At 35.2% G+C, this 27701-nt stretch overlaps 1 protein-coding gene across 2 annotated transcripts in view; it reads left to right on the forward strand.

Moving 5' to 3' along the window:
- The window catches only part of LYPLAL1 (lysophospholipase like 1), a 37850-nt gene that overhangs the window by 5685 nt on the left and 4464 nt on the right, over positions 1 to 27701 (forward strand). For both annotated transcript variants that reach the window (XM_029933180.1, XM_029933181.1), the window contains exons 2-3: positions 658 to 757; positions 16732 to 16901. In XM_029933180.1, coding sequence (XP_029789040.1) covers positions 658 to 757; positions 16732 to 16901 — 270 coding nt within the window. The remainder of the gene's footprint in view (positions 1 to 657; positions 758 to 16731; positions 16902 to 27701) is intronic.

The raw sequence follows: 27701 nt of genomic DNA on the forward strand, positions 1-27701 counted from the left end.
AAGCCTCCGGCTTCGGCTCAGGTCAGATCTCACGTTCATGGGTTCGAGCCCCGCGTCAGGCTCTGTGCTGACAGCTAGCTCAGAGCCTGGAGCCTGCTTCCAGTTCTGTGTCTCCTTCTCTCTCTGACCCTTCCCCTCTCATGCTCTGTCTCTCCTGTATCAAAAATTAATAAAACATTAAAAAAAATTAAAAAAAAAAGTGCTAAATATCTCTTTTGATAGATCTTTTATTTTAACCAAGAAACTTGTTTTAGGTTATTCCAACTACAAACGTTTATATGCACTTTAGAAATTTGCTATTTTTAAGAGTAGGATAAAAAATGACAGTGTTTAAAATCAGGTACAGAAAGAATTTTTTATAGAAAAACTACTTTATGTATTTGTTTCTATTATACTCTTAAACAAAGGAGAAACTTAAAACGCATAAAGTGATCAGTGGGTGAAATCAGGAGTAAAATAATCTAAATTATTTTTAGCTGTTGATGCCTTACCAAGTAATTCATGTTGGTAAATTGGTTTCTGTGCTGATATTTTTATTTATGGAGATTTTTGTATTCCTTGTTGCAGCCTCTGTGTGATATGAAAATCATAGACTGCTTTTAAATACACTGTGTTGTCAGAATGGTTTACCTTAACCTACATTTTGTGATCCATCAGGTGATTCTGGACAAGGAATGAGAACATGGATCAAGCAGGTTTTAAATCAAGATTTAACGTTCCAGCACATAAAAATTATTTATCCAACAGCTCCGCCCAGGTATGCAGGAATTTATCTCCCTGCTCTGTATAACTGTGGCATAAAATGTATATAAATAAATGTACCAGCTAAATGTTCTTTAAATTTAGTTGTGTATTTAAAGTATTTCAAATCAGAGTACCTTTTTTCCAGAACTATTTTTTTTCAAGTTTATGATTCAGCCAAGTTTTGCCAGACAAGTAATATATTCCCTTTGTAAAGCATTCCCTGGAGCTTTGAACTTAAACTTTGCCCTAAAGAACAGTCTCCCAAACTCTGCTTCCTGAAGTTCTACAGATTGCTGTCTTTCAGATTCTTTTTCCCTTCATTTACCCCCAAAAGAAATAATAATAATTTAGTTATGCCACAGTTCATAATCTTTGGAAAAGGGTTTTGTGACATTGTTGCTACACTTAAAAGGATTTGGAAACAATGTTAAGCTCTTCGAATCAGTAAACCAGAATAGGAACGTGGAATTGACTACTTAATAAATAGATTGTGCAGCCTGTGGATGTGTTTAACAAAATGCACAGTCATGAGATTGGTATAATTTTGAAGTCAAACTGCTTTTTATAATTATTAAATTTGTATGTTCATTAGCTTTTATCCTGAGCACATGCTTTAAACTGAGGTTTATAACTACTTTTTTGGGTAAGCAAAATAATGTGCTGAGCCATACGAGCCACTGATTTCTCATTATCTGTTCTTGATTTATTCTTATTAATGACATTGTGTGCTTATGCAAATGTGATTTTTATTTTTCTGTTAACTTAGTGTTAAGGAGAATCAGAACCAGAAGGTCAAGGACCTTTTTGAATGCAATCAAGATTTTACTTATCAACTGAGTTGTTGATAGAATTGAAAATGGTAGAACAATATAAGGATAATTTTGTTACAAATCTTAAGATTCAAAAGAAGATATTTTAATATAATTTTAGAGGAGTTTAGTAGTTTGATAGTGCAAATGGAAGGCCTAATGACCAGGGCACCTGGGTGGCTCAGTTGTTTGAGCATCCTACTCTTGATTCAGCTCAAGTCATGATCTCATGTTTGTAAGATCAAGTCCCACATTGGGCTCTCCACTGACAGCATGAAGCATGCTTGGGATGCTCTCTCTCTCTCTCCCTCTCTCCCTCTCCCTCTCCCTCTCCCTCCCCCCTTTTTCTCTCTCCCTCCCACCCTTTCCCTCTCTCTCTCAAAATGAATAGAGATTAAAAAAAAAAAAAAGACCTAATGACCAAGAGTTGTTTTTGTGCTGTAAATTGAAGGTATTTGAAATTTCAAAAGAGCTTGTTATTTGGTATTGGTTTGTAGTGACATTGGGAAGAAAAAAGACAATGGTATTCCTGTGGGGGCAAGAAAGACAAGCTCATTTCAGCCTAAATATAAGCATAATTGATAAAATTGAATGGAAGATCATTGGAGACAGATTCTTGAATCAGTGCTTTTCAGCTTATGAATTTATATCAGCATGAGTTTTGATATATGTTACAAATCAGTGTATCTCAGACTTTAGGCCAGAAATATTTCTGAGAATCCCAAAATATCAATGTTCTCTAAGTATTGTTTGTGGGTGCTGTTGTGTTTACGTAAAATATAAAATAACTGAAATGTTTCACTGAATTCATAGTAACTTTTTGATATTCTGTACCTTCATAGTCAAGTGCATAATGGAACAGATCATCAAACATTTTAGACCATACTACCCAGGACATGTATTATGAGCTACATATGTAAATTTAAATTTTCTTGGTACCACATTAGAAAAAGAAAAAAATAAATAAGTAAATTAATTTTAATAACATTTTATTCAATCCATTACATCCAGAATGTTATCATTTCAACATGTAATCACTATAAAATTATTAAAATGATAATTTGCATTCTTTTGTTCATTCTGAATCCTTGAAATCTGATGTGTATTTTACCTGGACACACATGTCAATTTGGATGCTGACCAATTAATTAAATTTACATTAAATAATCACTCAAATCTTTGAAAAGATATAGGTGCCCCTGTTTATTATTGCAGCATCATTTACAATAGCCAAGATGTGGAAGCAACCTAGGTGCCCTCAGTAGATCAACGGATAGAGATGTGTGTACACAGACACACACACACACAGACACACACACACACACACACACAAATATTGCTCAGCCATAAAAAAGAACACAGTCTTGCCATTTGCAACAACATGGATGGACCTAGAGGGTGTTATGCTAAGTGAAATAAGTCAGAGAAAGACAAATACTGATTTCACTTCTATGTAGAACAAAACAAACAGGGGGCACCTGGATCGCCCAGTCAGTTGACTGATACCAGCTCAGGTTGTAATGATCTCATGGTGGTGGGACTGAGCCCAGCCCTGGGCTTTGTGCTGAACATGGAGCATGGTTGGGATTCTCTCTCCCTGTCCCTCCCCCCCAGTATCTCCCATGTTCATGCACACGCTCTCTCTTCTCTCTTTCTCTCTCAAAATAAATAAGTAAATATTTAAAAAAAGAGCAAAGAAACCAAAAAACAGACTCTTAAATACAGAGGGGAGGGGGGCGAGGGGTGGGTGACATAGATAAATGGGATTAAGAGATACAAATTTCCATTTATAAAATGAATCACAGAGATGAAAAGCACAACATAGGGAATAACGTCAATAATGTTATAATAACGTTTGACAACAGATGGTGAGTAATGTGCAGAGTTGTTGAATCATGTTGTGTACCTGAAATGAATATAACATGGTATGTTAATTATACTTAAATAAAAAATTATATTAAATAAACATAAAAGTTCAGTAGCTGGTTACATTAGCTACATTTTTAAATGCTCTCTAGGTATATGTGTCTAGGAGCTACTATTTTGGACAGTAATTTTAGACTTTTAAAAGGAGTTCCCATGCATTTATAGTATGTTAGGGGCAACTGTTCTAGATCAAATCATCCCTTTTACCTAAATTTCTCATGACTTAAGAGCTCTTGACCTTGTAAGATTTCTTCTATTAAAACAATGAAGTGATTTAAATTCTTCATTCTCTAGCAAGGATGAGCCTCCCTCGGAGAACACTTGTAATGTTGGAAGACGTTTTTGGTGGCCACAGCTGGCTGGAGGGGACACTGTAAGAGGCCACCAGCCTCTCCCGGGTAGAGGCCAGGGTTGCTGCTGAGCACCCGACACTGCACGGGACAGCGCGTCGGCCAGCCCAGACCCCAGGGGCGATGGGTCGAGAGACCCTGCGCTAATTACACCTCTGTTCCACACATGCCAGATGATTAGTATCTTGGTCCGTCAGCAACAAATAATGTTGCAGTGTGATCAGCTGTTTGTATTTTAGAAAAACAAATATCTGAGGTACTTAAAGTATGAATGGCATCATTGTCTTTGAATCAATACAAAAAGAAGTTGAGGTTGTACCAAAGAACTGGCTTTATGTACTAGGCTTTCTTTATTTTTAGATTTAATTACTCAAGGTCAGAAACATTAAATACAAAATTCCACTACTTTTCAAAATTTACTCTTCAGAGCATGGACTTATGAAGTTTTGCTTCCCTTTTTTCACTAGTTCTAGGATCCCTAAGATGAAGAAATAAAAGCCTCACAATAAAATGCAATTTTTTGCAATTTCCTATTAAGGAATTCAGGAGCTTTTCAAATAAGTTCAGAAAGAGTATATATATCTGCATTGTGGAGTGTTACATTTCAGACCCCTATTCTTGATGAGAGGCATCAGAGAAAACAGTGAAATGAGACATATATAATTAAGGATAGTAATGCCATTTAATTTGCTATCACTATAAAAATCAGGTAAGTCTGTGTGTGAAAAATGTTTATTGCTTTCAGTCATAAATACCAGAACCCTCAACCAACCTCGCAAAGTTATTTTATTGAAATATTTGGCAAGTTGTACATTGTGTAGCTCTGCTATATTTCATTGGTCCTTTTCTGCGTTGGAAATCAAATGTCACTGATCAAGGATTACCAGTGACTCCAACACTTTTGACTTTGTGATCTACTACTAAATGTCAGAAGGGCTCTTATAACAAGCAAGATTTACTGGCAGGAACTGGTTCAACATTTTATCATATTAGAAAATCTGTTTCAACATTACTGTGAAATCAGTTTTCTTTTGTTCCATCAATAGTGCAGATATCAGCAGTTCTAATTCAATTTTAATTCTAGTTGTCCCAAACTCCCAGAGCAATTAGAAACTTTATTTATTTTAACAAATTTTAATTTTAATTTTCAGGCGTGAACCATATCTCTATTGACTGAGGATTTTGCAATCTGAGTTCATCTTCTGTCTCACTGCAGTTTTGGTTCATGCCATTTTCCTTCTGTTTTAATGTATTTCAAGATTATTTTTACATAAGTACATAAGCATTAAAGGCATTGTATGGAGGTGTAGGTAGTTAAGACACCAGATAGTGTTTACAATTCAATAATATTTTACTCTCTGGTATTGAAATTGGTGATGATGCTTTCCTAATTTCATGGTGAATAAAATGTAATCTTAAGCATTTTCATATTTTTAGACTTACTCTTCTGTCCCACAAATTATCATTTCTTAGTTTTTCCCCATTAAATTATGTTTGGTAGTTATGTATTTTGACTCCTGTTCCCAATCCGGCCTCTTTTTGGTATGTCTTTTCCAGACTGTCCACTGTGTCCAGTCCTAATGCCCTCCGATTCTGGAACTATTACTGGTGATTGTATATAAAACAGTTCATAAAATTTTGTCCTAGAGAAACGACATTTTGGAAACCTTTTGCATTTTCATAACTAAAAGTAAAACTTGAGTAAAGCACAAATATTATAAAAAATAGATGGCCACTGCTAAGACTATCTTCCTGTCTTTAATAACCATAGTCTGTTTCTTTAGTTTTGCAAATGTGAGTTTATACTAAACATACAACGGTAAATTCTGCCTTTTGTTCATTTAAAACTATTTGATGATTTTCACCTCTAACAATTTCTTGTTAAAATACAGAAAACTGTTTTAATAGCTATAGAATATTCTTTAAATTTTATTCTGTTCTAGACTGTTTACATTTTTGTCCTCAGTTTATCACTATGCATACCTATTGACCCTATTTTTTATTCTCCTTTAGGAAAAATTCCTAGAAAGTACTCAGAGACCTTAAAGCCAATTCTTTTTGGTTAGGGGATTAGCTTTCCTAAATTGTTTTCCATGAATGGACAATTTGCAATATTACCAGCAGTGTATCAGGATACCCATTTCGACTAACACTAGTATTAATTTATATTAAAAACATTGTAATTTTATTACTAAGGGTCTTTAAGGGTTGTCAGTTATCAAATAGTGTTTTCAATATCACTAATGCAGCTTAGCTGTTACTAACCTAATGTGTTTAGATAAAATATAGAGAGCTATGTGATTTTTTCCTTATATAGTCAAAATTCTTTTTTTCTTTATTTTTTTAAGTTTATTTATTTTGGGAGAGAGAGACAGAGAGCATGAGCAAGATGAGGCAGAGGGAAGAGAGAAAGAATCCCTAGCAGGCTTTGCACTGTCAGCGTAGAGCCTGATACAGGGCTAGATCTCCTGAACCACGAGACCATGATGTGAGCTGGAATCAAGAATCAGGCTCAATCAACTGAGCCTCCCAGGTGCCCCCACTCAGGATCCTTTAAATATTTTTTTCTTGATCACAAAATTGTTATCTTTACAATGATACCTACTTTATAATTTAACAGCCTCTTAAAAGATAGCAGACTCAAAAGAAAAATATAGAGAAGTATCAAAACAGGAACAGAGTACTAATTAAGTACTAGTTAAGTTAAGGAGGAAAAGTGAAGACTTTTAGAAATATGTCATCTAATTCCTATTTAAAATAAAATTGTTAAGGTCATCAGTGAAGAATTCATCAGTTCTGGGTCTTAATTTTCACATGTCTAAAATGACCAGATTGGACTAGATCTCTAAAATCCTCTAAAAAGTCATTAATTTTTTGAATTTTAGTTCCCTTCAGATTTTATGCAGGGTAGATAAGAACCAGTAATGTAATACTCAGATTTTTGCTGCAGTGTTAGACCAGTAGGTTAGAGAAATATCCAAAAATAAGGAGGCTATTAAGGATAGATGGAATTATTGTGGTATAGTAGTTAAGAATCTGATCTTTGGATTCAGCAGACCTATGTTTGAATCTAGATTTTTCTACTTAATGCTCTAAGATCTTGAACAAGGTATTTTACTTCCCTAATGGTGTCCCAGTTTCCTTAAGTGCAAAATGGAGGTAATAACTGTTATTGTGAGGATATATGATATTATTGAATATATATGTAAATTCCTTAACATTATGTCTGACATAAGTACTCAATAAATGTTATTAATTGTAGTCTATGATATCTTTGTGGCAGGATTTAGAAATATTATCCAAAGAATTAGTTACTGATCATCCTTGAAGAAATTTCCAGGCCTGTGTTTCTGGATTGTATTTTCAAAGACTATTTGAGTTTGCAGGGTTAGCAATTTTATTTTCATACACATGAGTTTTATTTTCATACTGTTCAAATTTCCAGGTGCTGTAAAGCTGAGAAAAATAATATCTGATGATTTAGAATAGAATCAGCAAACTACTGCTTGTGGGTTAAATATAGCCAACCACCAATTTTTATAAATAAAGTTTTATTGGAATACAGCCACACTCTCATTAACGTATTATCTATGGTTACTTTTGTGCTACAAAGCAGAGTTCAGTAGTTGCCAAAGAGATTGTATGGTCCAGGGAGCCTAAAGTATTTACTGTATGGCTTTTACAGAAAAAGTTTGCTGACCCCTGGTCTACAGCCATAGCTTTCAGAATTAAAAAAATACATTTTTAATTAAAAACATTTTTTAATGTTTATTCTTGAGAGAGAGAGAGAGACAGAGCATGAGCAAGGAGGGGCAGAGAGAGGGAGACACAGAATCCGAAGCAGGCTTAGGCTCTGAGGTGTCCGCACAGAGCCTGATTTGGGGCTTGAACCCACAAACCAGGAGATCATGACCTGAGCCAAAGTCAGATACTCAACTGACTGAGCCATCCAGGCACTCCTTGGAGTTTTTAAACTCCAACTCACAATAGGTTATATATTTTACTGGCTGATCCTGTACATACATGTCAGCAATTAAAGTATTACAGAGGCTAGAGTGTGAGGTTGCCAGATTTCTTTAGCAAATAAAGACACAATATCTGGGACATACTTTACTAAAAAAGTATTTATTGTTTATCTGAAATTAAAATTTAATTGGTGTCCTGTATTTTATCTGCAACTTCATCTGGTTGTTACCCCTGGAGAGTTTGATTTACTTGGTTTGGGATGTGGCCAAAGCAGAAAGATTTTTAAAAGCTTCATCTCTGATTCTCGTATGCAGCTAAAGGTGAGATCCACTGGTCTAGCAATCATAAAAGCCTAAACAAGGTTCACTGTAGGGGAAATGTAACAGCAGTCAGTTCAAGAGAAATTCACAGAGAACAGACTGGGAAAAATTGAAAATTAGGGGAAAGGAGAAGGTGGCGATGTTAAGGTAGGGAATCTGTGAGAACATGGTATATGCAGTGATTGAACATGCAAATGTGTTTTGTTTGGGGCATTTTAAATTTAGCATCCTGGCCTGATGTTCATGAGTTAGCAGCTAATTAGGATTTTTTTTAAACTTTACAGTTAATTTGAAGATTGGAAGTTTAAGCTAGAAGGCAGTTGTTTTTAAAATATATTGTCCACAATAAGAATCATCTGGGCAGTTATTAAAATGTGGATTTTTAGGTTACGACCTTTTAGATTCTGATTGAGTAGGTAGGAGATAGAGATCATAATTTGCATTTTAAGAAGCACTACTTCTAATATAGGTAGATGTAAAGTGTCTGCCAACCATTTGTACTCAAGTATACTAGCACATTGGTGGGGGAAAACAGATTACAGAATCTTCCTTCCCACTTCTGAAGACTGAAGCAGATTTTTGGGTGTGACCTGACTCTCTCTGTAGTTTTTCTGCATCAGAATTTGAGAGCTGTTACTTTGGAAAATGTATGTTAAATTGAAATGGATTTTTAAAAACAGTTTTGCAGGACATAACTTTTTTAAATGTCTTTATTAATCATGTGCTTAAGATTATTGAGATACTAATTTTTGAGACACTAAGTTTGGAAAAAAACACTAATCAAAAGAAAGTAAGAGGAGGGGAAAAGATAGCTAAATAAACAAACATTGGGAAGGTTACATACGATATTATTATTAAATAAAGTATACTTCAATATTTTTTAAAATGAGCATTTATAAGCTAGAAGTAGTTATTAAGGAAGAAGACAATAATCCTACATGGGCATGTACTTAATAATATTGCTTATAACTGACAGAACTAAAGGGAGAAATAGATTAATCTATAATCTTGGTTGGAGATTTTAATGTTTTTCAGGATATAATAGAGCAGCTTAGGAAAATAATGGCTAAGTGGATATAAAATTTAATTATTACTATAACCACCTTGAACATTGACATTATAGAACTCTACAAAAATGCTTGTAAGACAGTCACTATAAGATTATATGGAAGCAAGACCATAATATAAGTACCAATAAGTATCAAAAGGCTGAAATTATACAGAATATTTTCTGTGACAGGAATGGAATGAAATTGGAAATCAACAAAAATAAAATAACTAGAATACTCTAAAACATTTGGATATTAACAAAATTTCTAAATATGAAATGAAATAAAGGATATCAATACAAATTCTAAAGGCAATGAAAGGAACTATCCTAAACAATTTACTTTATGGCAGTAAAGTTGAACAATTAGAGAAAAGAATACAAATTCCATGAGAAACACAAATGATCAAAACTGAAACAAAAATAAAAGTCTGAATACTCTTATAAAAAAATGGAATTCATTATCAGAACCTTCACAAAGAAGAAACCTTCAGGTCCAGATAATTCCACTAATAAGTTTTCTTGAACATTGAAGGAAGAAATAACACAAACTCAGGAAACAGGAGCATTTTGTAACACGTATTAAGAGACCATTGTAACTCTGACAACAAAATTCTGCAAACACATTAAGGAAAAGAAAACTACAAATCAATATCCCTCATGAACATATAAAATTCCTTAATTTAATTTAAATAACACTGGCAAATCAAATGCAGCTATATATAAAATGGATAATACATTATGACCGGATGGGGCTTATCCCAGGAACAAAAGGTTGGTTTGACATTTGAAAATGCATCAGTGTAATCACTGTGTTAACAAAATGAAAGATTAAAAAACATGTTTATCTTAAAGGATACAGAAAAAGCATTTAACCAACTTAGAAAGAAAATTCTCAGCTAATAGGCAAAGAATAAAATTTCCTCAGCATAATAAAAGTTGCATAGAAAAAAGCTTGTAACAAACATCATACTTAATGGTGAAATACTGAATCTTCCCCTCTAAGATTACACAGGAAGGAGGTCCTTGATTCTGTTCAACACTGTATGGGTGTTCAAACATGTACAATAAGGCAAAAAGAATAAAGTCAAAGAGGAAAAATAACACTCCCTGTATTCTCAGATGATATGGCTATTTACATAGAAATCCTAAAGAATCTACTAAATGATAAGTGAATTTAGGAAGACAGTAGGATACAAAAACAAGATAACTAAAATAAAATGTATTTTTATGTACTCACAAGCAATAGTATAATATGTCTTTTTTTTAATCTCTTTTAAACATCCATATTTAAAGTGGGTTACTTACAGACATGTTTTTGAGCTTTGTTTTTCCTCTCTAACCAATGTGATAGTTTCTCTATTCTAAGTGATTTGTTTAGGCCATTTACATTTAATGTAATTATTGATAATGTTTGAATTTAAGTCTATGGTTTTTGATTCTCTTTTTCCCTGTGCCATCTTCTTTATGGATAATTTTAATTTTTTAATAGTCCATTTTATTTATCTATTTTTATTTTTCCTGATTGCTCTAGGGGTTACATGATACATACCAAACCTTTTACCTAGATTCTTACCACTTTACATGAAATGTAAGAAGCTTACAATCATATATTTCCTTTATCTCCTCTCCTTTTTATGCCTCTAATATGTATTTCATTTATGTACCTTGGAAACCCTATCAAAACACAATTTCTGTGTTCAACAGTGATGCATATTTTAAAGAGCTTGAGAGGAGAACAATAGTTTATTATATTTACCAAGTTGTGGTCTATTACAGCATGTCAGTATGTTTTGGTTAAATTGTAAAATGCCATTTTGACTATAACGTATTCCTTATCCTCAACCCTATTTAATAGATGTTTTTAATCAGCTAAGTTAGGGGCATATTAAGTAAAAGTCAGCAATTAACTTGCTGTGTTGATTTAAATGGAAAATATTGCTTCATTTTTTTCATTATTAATTTGGACTATTTAATTGAAGTGCCCAATAAAGATTTTTGTTCTGTAACACACTTTAGTTGTATTTGTAATTAGAGGTTTTCTTGGTTTGGGGCTTACTATTAGAATTTCCATCTTAAAAATAAAACAGTTTTTTAACAAGCCAGTTAATAACTTATATGATGATATAAATTGCTCTCAGTGTTTTGAAAAATTCTAAAAATAATAAGATTTGCATAGTGCTTCTACTTTTTGATTACTATTTTTCCAGTGAAGCATATGTTTATATTTTTTATTAAATGTATTCCCAAACAGGGAGGTATAGATAACAATGGATTCATTTTTACTCTCTCGCTTGAGACTCGATTCCTGTCTGAAGCCCAGTATTAAGGAGATCACTCTCCTGATACCAGTAGATCTGAACTTGATGTATGCTTCACTGATAAGGAACCCTACTCAAAACAGCTATTTTGAAGAAATAGTTTTACTTCTTTGGTAATTATTTTAAATAGTACATTTAAATACCCATTAGTATGTAAAAACTTTTCTTAGAAACATGGTGTGTTTTTTTATGCAACAAAGGAAAAAATTGACCTTTTACTGGAAATCACAATATGGATTTTACAAGAATGAAAGTTACAAGATACTCAGAGCAAAATTAACTGATTTTAGGTATTCTCTTATTTCTAGCTAACCCAAATTATACCCAACTGGCACAAATGATTATTGACATCCACTATTCAACAAATGGTTGTTCTTAGCACTGAGGGAGTTGCTGTGAAAAAGATAAATGGGAAATAAAAGAGCAACTAACTATAAAAATTTCAAATAGTGATAAATTCTGTTAAGACCATTAAATAGGATAATGGAATAGAGAGAAGGGGTGTGTGTGTATGCACGCACGTGCACGTGTATTGCAGGATGGAAGGGGGGTGCACTTTAAATTGTAGGGTCAAAGAAGGCTTCCCTGAGGAGGGGACAGTTGAGCTGAGACCTAACTGATCAGTGGGAGTCCACCATGCCAAAATGTGGCACAGAGCATTCCAGGTGGAGGGAATATCAGATGCAAAGCCTCTGTCCGGATGAACAATGAGGCTGACTCTCCAGAGGAAAGCCCAGAACGCAGTGTGACTGGTCCTGGTGATTGCTGCCGAAGTGCTGTGAAGTGACACACAGGAAGACAGGGGCCAGGCGGTGTTATCTTAAAGGTTATGAATGACCTTTTGATTTTATGACTTTTAGAGAACACAGATCAAAATGGAACTTGGTATCAAGCTGAATGTCAACCCTTTCGTTTTTTAACCTTGGACATCTTATTCCAGCTTCATACATTACAGTGTGTTTGATTGATTGATTGATTGATTGATTTAGTAGCCACACAGATGTTCTTTGCCGAGCATATTTATTTATTGTGGTAATGCCTGAGCTGTCTTATACCAGCTAATAAAGCGATTTATTTGAGGGAAAAGGTGAATGGATATAACATATGTGCCCATTTGTTTAGCTGTTTCAAAAAACAATCTCTTGGGGTGCCTGGGTGGCTCAGTCGGTTAAGCCTCCGACTTCGGCTCAGGTCAGATCTCACGTTCGTGGGTTAGAGCCCCGCGTCGGGCTCTGTGCTGACAGCTAGCTCAGAGCCTGGAGCCTGCTTCAGATTCTGTATCTCCCTCCTTCTCTCTCTGACCCTCCCCTGCTCACGCAGTCTCTCAAAAATAACATTAAAAATTTTTTTTAATAAAATAAAGGTTATTCTAACATTAATATCATTATGAATTTTAATAGCATTTTCTTAACAAAAAAGTTCTAAATTATTATTTATCTCTTTAAGTTGGAATCCTCTCCTTCCAACAAATTGTAATTCTCTTCGAGAATCGAGAGAGTAAAGCACTGTATTGGTGAAATTTGCATTGGGATTCCTCCCTCTATCTCTGATTAAGGAGGGCCTGTCAAAGAGAAAAAGTTAAGTGTCATTTTTTTCTGTTAATGGCTGAGTTCCCAGGATGATTCAGATTTTAGCCTATGATATCATTCTTATTTAAGTATTTATACAGACAAATAGATACTTAGAGAAATAGCAGAATAAAATGAAAAGTGAAGTAGAAATAATTCAAGAGAGTAACAGTCTAAGTCAAGCTTTAAAATGAGTGTTGTATATTCATTTTTCATTCAGAACACTGATTTTGATGACAAATTGAGTACAGTTTGGGATATCATTTTGTCCGACACTGACATCCACACTAGATGACAAATTGAGTACAGTTTGGGATATCATTTTGTCCGACACTGACATCCACACTAGTAGAAAGCACCTGTTTTCATTTTCAGAGTGCTTTGAGAAAGTTAATCCTGAGGAAGGGATTCTGGGAGATGGGAGGTGGGGCTGCATTCTGTGTTCTCTCCCCTTCTGATACCAATTTTTTTACCTCTCGAGCTAAGCGGCGTCAGAGGTCAGAAGGCCTGCAAGAATGAGGGAGATGGTAGGTTCCGTTGGAGTCCTAGTAGAAATCTGATGCAAAATTTTATCTCCTGTGGACCCACTGAAAACCTGGAGAACAATGCAAGAGAAGCCCTGTATGAATGTGGCAGATTGCGGGAAGAGCTCAGGCAGCACAAACCTCCCCCATCTCAGATTTAGGTCATAAAATGTTAATTCCCATGCAATAATGCAGTACTAGTTAAAATCCCACAAGGACTTTTAAGGAATATTTGAAATCATCTTAAAAGTTACTAAATATTTGATTAATTTCTTAGATAAGTGAGAAAGAATAGATGCCTGAAAATAGGCAGGGCAAGTCTGAAAAAGAGCCTGGGTTTGATGATAGAGAGTAACTGCATAACTCAATGTCAGGCATCAGGGCTTAATTCTCACGGAACCTAGCATGAGAGAGATATATGGCAAAAATGGGATTTCACCTTTGTGGAACATTTTTTTATTTTTTAGTAGTAGTAATACAGAAACAATCGATTATTGAATAGGAGAAAATGAACTTGAACCCTTATGGCACTTCATATATGAAATAAATTGCAGGAAATTTCAAGACTTAAATATTAAAATGAAAACAAAAATCATGGGAGAAAATTTTGAATTCCATATGTAAACCCCTATGGATTGGAAGGAGCCTCTTAAATCAGGAGACCTAGAAATTTTAGTTGTGTTTTGTTTTTTAACAAAAGGAAGGCTTACAGAATCCATAAGATTTATATGAAAAACATCAAAACAGCACACACGTATACTTTCCTGTATTTGTAAAATACAATATACCTTCATAAACTAAGAGAAAAATGTAGGTTTTTATGTGCTGTCTTAGAGGGATACCCAAAGTATACATTCAAATTTTAGATAGTGTATCACAACGTAATGTTTGTAACATTCTTCTGTATTCGTAAATTAACAAGATCCTTTGTAGATGAGCCCTTGTTTTTAGATTGCTTTCAGTTTCTCTGAGAAACTTTCCAAATATAATCTTGATTCCCAGGCATCGAAAGTGGATGTCCATTTATTTTGGAGTGGTATGATCAGTACAGAAATAATAATTTCGTTCTCTTCAGTACCACCCATTGGTCCCAAAGAGTGGGTGTCACCCAGATGGGGGTGTCCGTTTGATCCAGTGGAGGAGAGAATAGAATTGACGCTAACCAGCATTTAGGGTTTACTGAGGTTCTACTTGGGTTTTCACTAAAGAACATACAGGTCTCAGTTGGTATCTTTCAGTCCTCCATTTTTGCTCTACCTGTACATTTCATACTTTTATTTCACTCACTTTGGAGGGTGAGAGTAAACCACTAAGTCTGAGATGGCAAAGTAGTAAAAATAGGCGGAATTTTGTGTCTGTGATCATCATTGGTTTAGATTTCTTTGAAATTATGATGGGTACTTTATTTTTTTTAAGTTAACTCTTGAGAGAGAGAGCACACACATGTGTGCCCTTAAACTGGAGCAGGGACAGATAGAGAGGGCGAGAGAGAGATTCCCAAGCAGGCTCCACACTGTCAATGCACAATCTAACACAGGTCTCAGACTAAAAAACTGTGAGGTCATGACCTCAGCTAAAATCAAGAGTCAGATGCTTAACCAACTGAGCCACCCAGGTGTCCCTGTGATGGGTCTTTGTAGCACTGGTTGTGTTTTCTAGGCTTTCTTGCGTGGACCATAAATCCCATTTTCACTGTCATGAAAGGAAGAAGCACAGTTTGCTGAATGGAAAACAGTTTCTTTCATTGAACCCTTCTATCTCTCATCTTTGGAAAACCTTCATTTCCAGTTTATCTTATAGAGCCTTGGGTAACTTTAGAGGGACATCTAACATTGTTTTCTTCCCCTTCATTTACATTTACCAACATAGGACATGAACACAGGAACCCTTGACCCCACTGTAACTGGTTAAAACACAATCTTTGGAAATCCTCGACATACACACACACACACACACACACACACACACTCGCTCACTTTAACAGAACATTCCAGAGTATGAATATACAATGAATAAGTTGAGATTCACTAATACTGTAACCATCCCGCCTTATATGTAAATATAAAGCATCATGTAAGATCAGTTTTCTTCAACAGAACACCCAATCGAGAGTATCTTCTCACATAAAACATTAAGTCCAGCAAGGCACCCAACTTGAGCCCCAAGTGATGCAAACAGTATGGAATACCTGTATGATAATATGCTTCCAAAGATTACTTGTACCCCATTAAACTCTGATTTCAAGTTTCCTAAGAAGACAAAAATAAATAAAATTCTAACTCTTGATTTTAAAAAAATGAGCCCCCATTCTAAGGATGATCTGTGTGTGATCAAGAAAACTCTTAAGTTATTAACTCATCTTTCATACTTAAGTGCTATAAAGTAGCCACTTTTTAGAAGCATTTTGGTTAATCTTTTTTTTCACTCTTGAAGTATTAAACTTTTTGCAGAGATAAGCATTATTCAGTTAGCTATGAATACTAAAATAACGATCCTATATTACGGCAGCCTGGGAGAAGGGCCTAAAGCAAATCAAAACAAATTTAAAAAAATAGTAGAGCTGATTAATCAGTCATTTACATTGAGCAGAAGAAAATATACAAATGCACACTATATATGTTAATTTTATGATTATATAGTATGTATATAATTTCTTCTTTCATGGGAATTTTCTGAAGAATTTATCTGAAAAGATGGAGAGAATAAGGAAAGATGATGAGTTGGCATTAGTGAATGTTAACGGAATCAGTATAAGTATAGGCAAGTTAATGCAATATGCCTGAGGCTGCTTTTCATATGAATTCTTTAACTTTTAAAAGTTGGAGGAAATTGAAATTATCCAACACACTAGTATTTTAAAAATTGAAATGTCGGGGCACCTGGATGGCTCAGTCGGTTGAGCCTCCGACTTCGGCTCAGGTGAGATCTCATGTTCGTGGGTTCGAGCCCCGTGTTGGGCTCTGTGCTGACAGCTAGCTGAGAGCCTGGAGCCTGCTTCAGGTTCTGTGTCTCCTCTCTCTGCCCCTCCCCCTCTCATGCTCTGTCTCTGTATCAAAAATAAATAAAACATTTTAAAAAAATTTAAAAAAAATTGAAATGTCCATTTTTAGTAACATTCCCTTTTCCTTTTTTTTTTTTTTTCTGGTTTTAAACAGGCCGTATACTCCTATGAGAGGAAGAACCACCAATGTATGGTTTGACAGATTTAAAATCTCTAATGACTGCCCAGAACACCTTGAATCAATCAATGTAATGTGTAAAGTGCTTACGGATTTGATTGATGATGAAGTAAAAAATGGCATCATGAAGAATAGAATATTAGTAGGTAAGACCTTTAAATGTTGGTAAATTTCTTTCACTTTTGTCTATTTATATACATTGAACTTGGAATATTATTTAGAAACACCAGTATGTCACTTGACCTGTTCATTGTTTCAAATAAGAGTTTACATATAGAAGGTTTCAAAAATACTAAAATTAACAGCTCCTGAAACTTTAATTCATTTCATTTTTAATAATAAAATAATTTGAAAGATCCATATTTAATATTTAGTTAAGAGACTATTCATTTCAGTTTTGAAAACATTTTAATTAGCTTAAGTTTTATAAATATGTTTACACTGCTGTTACCATGATTAGGGTATACCATCAAAATATAAATTCATGAAAAGCAAACCCTTCAGAGTTAGTATCATAGGAATAAGGCATTTATAAACTTTCACTAAACATGTCTTCAGCAACCTCTCTCCCCAAGAGGATATAATATTGCTTTTATATAAGATGTTTATTCCACTTCATGCCCTTTTCTTTTTCCATAATCACCAAATACATAAACTATTAAAATCTCTATTTCTATAATATATAGGAAAATGAGATTGGGTAGAATGTGGATGTTACAGAATATGTTTTGGTGAAGGAGTTTTATTTTCAAATACAACTATTCAATTTAAAATGACTTGTGTTTAATGATGAAACCATAAAGCAAATGAGCTATCTCCGTCATATTCTGACTAGCCTTAAAATGCACATTGGGATCTTGGGTAGACAAAGTTTGGTAAATTAATAAACTGCCTTTGCATTTATTAAAGTACTGAACTAGTCATTGACTTGAGAGGTAGTTAATATGATGAATAAAATCCATTGTCTTCTGCCTTGTCTTCAACTTCCAGTTTTGTTCGTTAAAAGCAGTGAGCCCTCCAGCCCAATAACGTCACCTTCCTGGTCCTCAGTTTCAACACCTGAATATAAAACATAACGGGGGCGCCTGGGTGGCTCAGCCGATGAAGCCTGCAGCTTTGGCTCAGGTCGTGATCTCGTGCTTCATGAATGTGAGCCCGTGCACAGCCTGCTTAGGTTCCTCTGTCTCCCTCTCTCTCTGCGCCTCCCTCACTGTGTGCTCTTTTTCTTTCTCTCTCTCTCTCAAAAATAAATAAGGTTTGTTTTAAAACATAATGGGAGTGCTGGGAAGACCAGGAGGAAGGGCACCCAACTCACTGTAGGGGTAAATTATAGAACAGTTACAAAACAGAATCCAAATGTGGGAATGTATGACTAAGTCTGTCATTCAGTCATTTAGCAAATATTTTCAAAGTTCCTGCTGTGTGCCAGGCAATGTTAGATGCTCACAGAGACACACAGATCAATAAAAAGGATCTGTTTTACAAATGTTAGCAACCTGGAAGAGCCATGATCATTCCGTGATCGCTATAATGCCTGCACGTCTGTGATGAGTGCCCTAAAGCAATGTATCCTGACGGCTCTTCAAAGAGAATGGTCATGTGTATTTTCCTACTTCTTCCCAGGACCCATCACTATTCCTGGCACAAAGGAAATGCTTAAGACCTGGTCAGTGAATTGCTGATTTAAGTAAGTAAGTACCACAGGAATTCAGAGATCTTCTGTATTTGAGGCTATTCAAGAATTAATAGGAAGGCAGTGGTGGCATTTGAGATTTGAGATGCCCCCATAAATAAACTTTTAGCTACTGTAGTGTGGGGGTCTAGGCATGGAGAATGATATGAAGTACAAAAAGTAGCACTTGTTCTTATCTGTCTGGACGTCAGACGGCGTTAGCAGAAAGTTTGTTGTCTGACGAAAGTGCCTTGTTGACTCTTCTAGCTCAGCCAAGAGACTGCACAGCGGGATGGTATGTGGCAGATGTAGGGTCAAATCTGACCTCTGCCTTGTCACCACCGCATACTACCTACACTGCATTTCTGCCGCCTCGCGTGCAGCGGGAGTAACAATATGACATCTATTTTCCTGGATTGGTGTTTGTAAAATAGTTGGCGCATTCAAGGCTCTCAGATTCTTTCCGGTCCCCTTTCTATCCTTTATTCGGGGGATGATTGGTGAGGCATGATCAAAGAAGGTCTGAGTCATACAGCTCATTAGAACTGTGTGTCAGGAAAACTAACCTGGCAAGAAGGTTAAGCGAACAGACGCGAAGCTGTGTTCGTGAAACCCAATTACTGGATTTATCGTTATAAGGTAACGAGATTCCAAAGCAATGTGATGACAGTGGGAAAAGAAAAGATTAGGATAAGAAATTGCTGTAAGATAAAAATCGCAAAATCTTCATACATAAAAAACTAAAAATATTCTAATTAGTATTCGTAATGTATATGAGCTAAAGATTCTTTCGCTTTGACCTGTAACTGCCGTCTGCATGTCTCCTTCCGTCCCTACCCTCTCCCTTCCCCACATCCATCGGCTACTTCGTCTTACTCCTCTCTGAAAAGAGACCGGGGGGACTGTTGTAAGGTCAGAGAACTAATAGGAACTTTGACTTGGGGCGCCTGGGTGGCTCAGTCAGTTAAGCATCTAACTTCAGCTCAGGTCATGATCTCGCAGTTCAGTGTTCCAGCCCCACATCCGGCTCTGCGCTGATGGTGCAAGCCGGCTGGGGATTCTCTTATTCCCTCTCTACCCCTCATGCTTCCACTCTATCTCAAAATAAATGAACAAACTTTTTTAAAGAAAAAAGTTGGATCTGGAGTTTACTTCACTTCAAAGCCCATGATTCTCCCATTCAATTTAACTGAACATTTTTTAAAATTTATTTTTAATATAGTTTTTTGTCAAGTTGGTTTCCATGTAACACTGAGTGCTTATCCCAACAAGAGCCCTCCTCTGTGCCCATCACCCATTTTCCCCTCTCCCCACCCCACATCAACCCTCAGTTCCTTCAGTATTTAAAAGTCTCTTGTGGTTTGCCTCCCTCCCTCTTTTTAACTATTTTTTCCCTTCCCCTCCCCCATGGTCCTCTGTTAAGTTTCTCCTGGTCTACATATGAGTGAAAGCATATGAACATTTTTAAAAGACTTTTAATACATATTGTCAAATTCCTTTCACACCAAAAAATTGTGCCAACTGATACTTCTCCCACCCCTGTTAGAATGTCTGTCTTAATTGCATCGTCCCTGAAAAATATTGTCTTGAAAAATATTTGCTAAAAATAAGTAAACGAAAAGTCGTAATTAATTTGTACTTAATTTATTATTCTCCTTCTCCTTCTGTTTGTTTTCTGCTAACACAGGAAGGTTTTTCTTTTCTTAGTTGTCTACAAGTCTTTCCTTCTATAAATTTTTTCCAAATAATGTTTCAGTTTTAGAAAGTCTCTAGAACTTGGATAAATAGTCAAATAGATTTTCTACTGGTTTTCTATAGTGTGATTCATTTTTTACCCATAGTTCTTTGATTCATCTAGAACTTATTTTGCTTTCTTTTTACCATATCATGGAGATTTTAATATTTTCTGAAGTACCGAGAGAACCTTGTTAGAGTATAGTCTTATGTAGGGGCCTTGGGTAGCTTGGCTGAGCATCTGACTCTTGACTTCCCCTGAGGTCACAATCCCAGGGTTGTGGGGTTGAGCCCCGCATCAGGCTCTGTGCTGAGTGTGGAGACTGCTTACGATTCTTTCTCCCTCTTCCCCCTCTCCCCCACTCATGCACTCTCTCTCTCTCAAAAAGAAAAGTCTTATTTATAAAGCCATCAGTACTATGGTCAGTATTTTATCAAAACACCATTGAATCTGTACCAACAAAAAATTTTTAGAAGCTTTGTAGATTATTACATTACACAATTATAAGATTTGAAATTTATGACAAAGCCATATTAAAATGTTGTATATAACAGTTATATATTATTTTTTGAAAATAAAAAAGCAGGGAAAGAAAGATATTTTTTTTTAGAATTTCTGAGATGAGCTGATTGACTTCCATAAAGCCTTTTTCCTGGCTTGCGATGTGAAAGCGACCACAGACTACATATGCAAGGTGCTTTGTTCTTGTTACCCGTATTGTTATTTAACTAGTCAGTGAACACAAATCTTCAATTACAGTCTATAGCATTAAACATGTGCCCCCAAATCCACATGACCCTTGACTTCTTACACTAGGACAAAGCATCCGTTATATCACCTCCTCTCTTGTAAGCTGTAATGGGTTAGCTTCTCATCCTAGACTCACTGCTTTGTAGGCATGGGATCTCCTTAACCTCTGTGCCTCGGTGGTGATGATAGTCCCTATCTTACAGATTTGTGATCATGGAATTAGTCAATTCGAGTTAAATACTTAAAGTGTGTCTGGCATATAATTTTGAGACAGTTTTCTTGCTGTTATTAAATAGTCTTTATGCCACGGTCACTCCAAGAGCCGAAGGGCCCTAATAGGTCACTGCTGCCCCTTGGAGACCTGTAGACTGCTCACTGCTTCCTCCAGGCCCGTGAGGTGCATGCTGGGCTTCCTGCTTTTTCATACATTATTTAAAAGGAAGTTACTGCTTAATAACTTTGAGCTGGTTCTGGTGCTTTTGCAGTATCTGTGATAGTACATTTTAAACGAAGTAAGATTTAAGTGCTACTTATAACACATTAATGAGGGAAGGGTTCAGTGAGAAGTCAAAGACAAATGCATTTAAGATTCTGACCAATTTTTAATCCACACGAACATAATGCACCACAGTGAGGTTGCTTTTTTTTTTTAACTCATTGTAAAAGGAAGATTTAGAAGCTTTTAACATTCAAAAGGAAAAACCTGGAGATAATAGTTGAAAATATTGTTATCCTTATTGATTTTGTTTAACATGTGATAACATTTCTGATTTAATATATAATATGTGCTCATGGAGCCCTTATCTCTGAGATTACAACTACAACCAGTGGAAGCTTTGTAAAACAGCACTGTTCTCTATGTTTGAGTAGGCAGGAGCCTCTTCTGTGTCTGATTTTATTTTGATTTGTGATATTTTATTATATGAAGCTTAGTTTTAAAAACAATTACTTTTACAATGTATATTTTCCAACTATTTTTGGGTATTCTACCTAGCTTGACCAGGTCAAAAACGGTACTTTTCATACTAAAATTCATCTCTGGATTGTTAAAATATTTAAGTCTTGGAGTACCATGTGAAAACTATCAAAACTTCCAGAGGCTGATGAGGAAGGTGCAGAAGTAAGGTGTTCTAATGCAGTGTGCTGCAAAAGTGCACCCAAGGTACAACGTGAGCAGCAAGGCAAGAACAAGTGAATCTTCGGGAGGGGAGTTAGGGACCACTTCTTAGAAGAGATGACTCCAACTGAGTTTTAAAGAATAAACAAAACTATGACTGGTAGATAGAGAGGCGCGTATCAGAATCTCTCAGAAACTACTAGTTTAGAACGCATTCCAGTCCCCTAGGATTATCGACTGAGAATCAGAGAATGATGTGATCATTTCCCAACGCTTATGCTGATTACGCCATGGACGTTTGGCCGGTCTGAAGGCCAGGAGAACAGCAGTAAATGCAAGGAAATGATGGCGACTAACACACAGTTTCAAGATTTAGGGACCATGAAGGTGAATAAGATTATATTTTTTAATATCATTTATTGTCAACTTGGCTAACATACAGTGTGTACAGTGTGCTTTTGGTTCTGGGGGTAGATTCCCATGGTTCATCGCTTACATACATCACCCAGTGCTCATCCCAACCAGTGCCCTCCTCAATGCCCATCGCCCATTTCCCCCTCCTCCAACCCCCATCCACCCTCAGTTCTCTGTATTTAAGAGTCTCTTATGGTTTGCCTCCCTCTCTGTTTGAAACTATTATTCTCCTTCCTTGTCCCCATGGTCTTCTGTTAAGTTTCTCAAGATCCACATATGAGTGAAAACATGTATCTGTCTTTCTCTAACTGACTTATTTCACTCCATATAATACCCTCCAGTTCCATCCATGTTGCTGCAAATGGTTGGATTTCATTCTTTCTTGTTGCCATGTAATACTCCATTGTATATATAAACCACGTCTTCTTGATCCACTCATCAGGTGATGGACATTTAGGCTCCTTCCATGACTTGACTATTGTTGAAAGCGCTGCTATGAACATTGGGTATATGTGCCCCTATGAACCAGCACTCCTGTATCCCTAGCAGTGCTATTGCTGGATCGTAGGGTAGCTCTCTTTTTAATTTTTTGAGGAACCTCCACACTGTTTTCCAGAGTGGCTATACCAGTTTGCAAAAGATGAATAAGATTGTACTTGAGGACATTATAGTCAAGTGCAAATGTCAGCCATGAAAGCAAATTCTTGTTTTTCTCATCATCAGTGGAAATATATTGCTTTATTTTATTTTATTTTTATTTTAGAGAAAGAGAGAGCTAGCACAGGAGTGGGAAGAGGGGTGAGGGAGAGAGAATCTTGACCAGGCCTCACACTAGTGCAGAATCTGCTCAAGATTCTGTCCCCCAGTCTCTCTGCCCCTCCCCCACACTCACTCACGCACTCTGGAGGGCTCTCTCTCAAAAATAAATGAGTAAACGTAAAAAGAAATTATTTATTTAATTTTATATATTTATACCGCACATGATTCCACAGAGGGTATGATGCAAGTTAGGGGAAAGACAGGCATGAAAATAGTGACTTTAAATCACTTTCTGATTGTTGACAATTTAGTTGTTAATAAGCCCTAGATCAAATCTTATATCCTGAGAAAATTATTAATAATGCTAGATTATCCTGTATTCTTTTTATTTTATTAACAGGTGGGGAGTGTCTATTGTGTGGAATGTAAGCAAATTCATAGTACTGGATTCTGTCTCTCTGTTAATATCTGTCTAAAACTCATTTCCTATGTTTCTGTAGAATGTGAGAAATCAAAATAGAGAAAGGTGTATAATTTTTCCCAGGTGTACTGTTGTGCTTTAAAAGTATACATAGTAGTAATACTACTAAAATTTTTGGCATTTATATTACACTTGACAGTTTTTAAATTGCTGTTATTATACATCATAATGTTTTATTTTTAGATAGTGTTTAAATTATAAGGTTGTTTTCATGCACAAAATCCCTTTTGAGCCTTGTGATAGGTAAAACAGGAAATTATTATTCTCATTTCAGATGTTAAACTAAAATTCAAACAGGTTATTAGCTAACATAAAATCGAGTTGGGACTAGAACCCAGATCTTTTGACTTTGTTCCTTTTCTACAGGGATGGGATTCCTTTTTTGGCCACTAGGTGGTGATAATTAGTTAAGACAAAACGATAAAATTTAGGTTTAACTTTGATCTAGGATGTATAGAACCTAAAAAATGATATAGGCAGATTATAAGAATTTTGATAATATGAGCATACGGTCAGAATTCTGAAGCAGGGAGAATCAAGTGCTCCTGGAATTACACCTGAGTCATTTACATGGATGTTCTAAATACCAGTCATGAGGGAAATGGTTAAGGGAATTATGGTCTATTAATACAATGGAATATTATGTAACTATTAAATACTCTGTGTGCACATAGAAGGAACTTTGTAAGTATGTGTTCAATGAATAAAATTATGGATTTTATAATTCTGTTGAAAGACTTTCAAGTCAGTATGATATGAGAGAAAAGGCAGGGTACAAAAAATGGTACATGTAGAGTTTAACTTAAATGAATTTTTAAAAACATGTCAAAATTTTGTATGATTTTTGAATGATTCATTTATGTCTGTACGGTGAAAACACTTTGTATACTGGATATATATCAATGTATTAATTTTATAAGATTTAAAATAAAAATGAAGGGATCGTTGGAATTACCAAGATGAAGATTCGCACCAGAATTTACAGGCTCCCTTTGTCCTGACCTCCTTCAAGTTTCTTCTGAAGCTCTTTCTTGAGCTAAAACTTGGAGAATGATAGAGGTTTTCTACTTTCCTTTAGCATACATATGTCTTAATTAAACAACTTATGTTTCTTCAACAAGTTAGAACTTTAAAGGTTTGTAACTGCTGTTCTAACAGCTTTTTATGAAAAATAATAAGTATTTTGTTTACCCCGTAAATTTTGTATGGGAGGAATATTACAAATAAATATATATTCCCAAACCCTTTCAGACTTTATCATAGTTCAGCCTGAATTACTATAATATATAAGTTAAATGGAAAATTGTTGAAATTTGTAGGGAGGGTAGTATTTATTACATTTTAAAAATCCTATTCAGTTGATGGTAAACTTGAATTGTAAGTATTTTTTTCCTCTGGATTTTGCTTTCAGATAGATTAGTTTTCCCAGTATAGTTTTTTATACATTGTTTCTGTTTTATTTTATTTAAAGAGTTCATAAAAGCTAGGTTTATTAGTTTTTTAACATGTTTTATTCAGCTTGTTAATCTCAAATATATGTTGAAATGTTAACTCTTGGCGTTTTAATACTTCGCCAGCAACTATAAATATACATTATAACCATTACCTACAATGAGTTTACTATTTGGTATTTACTTATTGAACAGTATATTTTATATTGCATTTCAGACATTTAGATGGAAATTGAATTCAGATAACTAGTCTTTTGTGTTAAATTTCCTTCTATTAGAAAAAATACACAAAGTCCCTTTTCATAGTAAATTGTGATGCTAAAGGGGATTGTATTGTCAAAGATGGCTGGTGAGAAATTGCAGATTACCTCACAAGATTATAATTGGGTAAGGGACTCAGATTAAATCTTTAATAAGATTTCAATGAGTACATTTATTTTCATTGTAAATATGAGTATTGAACATGAGGTTAAATGTCTGCAGGATGCGTATATGTTTCTTCATAATGATATCTCATATGTGGGAAAATGTTTTCTCTCTTACTTTTGATTTTATTCTTTGTAGACTGGGGGGCTCTGAAACCAAAGTGATTAGGTTGCCTTGGTCAATAACAATGAAATGATGGAGGGGGGAATTCAATCTGTAGAAATTTTTCAATATGTATACTTTTAAAATAATTTATAAGTTGTTTTTGCTTACTAATATGTTCATATTCTGTCTTGTGGTGTGATTTTTAAGTCTTTGCCATTTTAAAAGATCACATTTAATGATCCTATCTCAATATTTTTTATGAAATATTTTCTTTTTGCTCCATTTATGAACTTTGACACTTTTTTCAATTATTGGTGCAGCTAAAATTACTTAGAACTAAACTGTTTAATGTAATAGTCCTTAGCCACGTGTGACTATTTAAACTCAAATTTAAACTAGTTAAAATTAAGTAAAATTAAACATTTAGTTCCTTAGTCACACTGGTCACATTTAATATGTTCCTTAGGTACATTTGGCAAAAATAGAATTCAAGCTCTTGAATTATTCCAAAAAATAAAAACTTTATTCCTACATCCTTGGTATCTATAACATATGGATCTTTTATTTTTCTATTTATTAGTATTTTTTACATTTATTTATTTATAAGAGACAGAACACAAGTGGGGGAGGGACAGAGAGAGAGGGAGACACAGAATCCAAAGCAGGCTCTGTGCTGACAACTCAGAGCCCGACATAGGGCTTGAACTCACGACCAAGAGATCATGACCTGAACTGAAGTCCAAGGCTTAACTGACTGAACCACCCAGGAGCCCCTATAGGGATTTCTTTTAAATCATGGCTGTACTTTCCCTCTCTGTTTTTACCCACAATACCTAACACTGAATTGTCTGCCTTGCAGCTGTTGATATTTTTCTAAGACTATAATTCTCATACATTTGATTTATGGGTATAAGAACTTTTAAAAATTAGACATATACTTTGAGATTGCGTTAGTGGGTCTAGGGCTGAGTCTGGGAATCTCTATTTTTAAGGAGCCAGATTTAGGAATCATTAGCCTGGGGCACACTAACAATTCACTCCTGCATTTTCTAAGCTTTACTTTCATATCACATCAGATCACCAGATAGCTACATTTCCTGATGATACAAATTTGTCCCCTTGCAGAAATATTCTTATGGGACTACAGTTGACATTTATTCACATATTTGATAATATATTTATTAAGTACCTACTATGTGCCGGGCATTGTTCTAAGCATGGGAAGGTACATCAATGAATAAAACAGACAAAATTCTGTGTTCATATGAACCTTATTAGACTACTGAATGTTGTCTGTATGTCCTGGACTTTTTATAAAAGAATGAAGAGCAGAAGTGGCTATATGTAAAATGTCTGGTTTTGAGTTTTATGTTCAGTAAAGATCTACTTGATAAATTCCACCAAGAACTCAGTTCTAGGAAAAGTTTCTAGTGTGATTTCGCATGATTTCTTCTGTCAGAGAACACTGTCTCGCTACAGGGAAGCAGTTGGAAGTTCAGTTGCACCCCGAATCACTGCTGCTCCCCACATTATGGTCTGTGTCCCTCTTTCTCGTTCATTCTTGATCTCTCGTTCTCCCAGCAGCCCCGTCTCTCCTCGCTCATATTTTGCCCTCATTTTAGAGATGTAGTTTTATTCTTAAGAGTGTGATTGTAAGCAACTTTGAATTTCATTTTGTTACCAAACTGGAGAAAGAGGGGAGATCTGAACCAACATAGGAAGAAAGCATTTGCTAAGATGGGTTCTGTGAACTTTACAGAAGGCTGAAATTTATTCTAGAAGATGTGGAATCTTAGTCTCAAACTGAAAGTAGGCTTCTGTTTGTACAGTAGCTGTAAACTTTGAAAGTCCTTGTTTCAACTTTTACACGATTATTAAACATTCAAATATTATAGATTTAAAAACTTGGTGGAGACCCTAGAATCCTCTAGTGCAACTATCTAATCTTATTGGAAATGGGATCCTAGATTTTTAAATAATTACCCAAAGCGAGAGTGTCACTGGTAGGATTAGAACTCACCTTCCTTTCCTTCCCC

The sequence above is a fragment of the Suricata suricatta genome, chromosome 3 (assembly GCF_006229205.1).
Source record: "Suricata suricatta isolate VVHF042 chromosome 3, meerkat_22Aug2017_6uvM2_HiC, whole genome shotgun sequence".
Lineage (NCBI taxonomy): Eukaryota > Metazoa > Chordata > Mammalia > Carnivora > Herpestidae > Suricata > Suricata suricatta.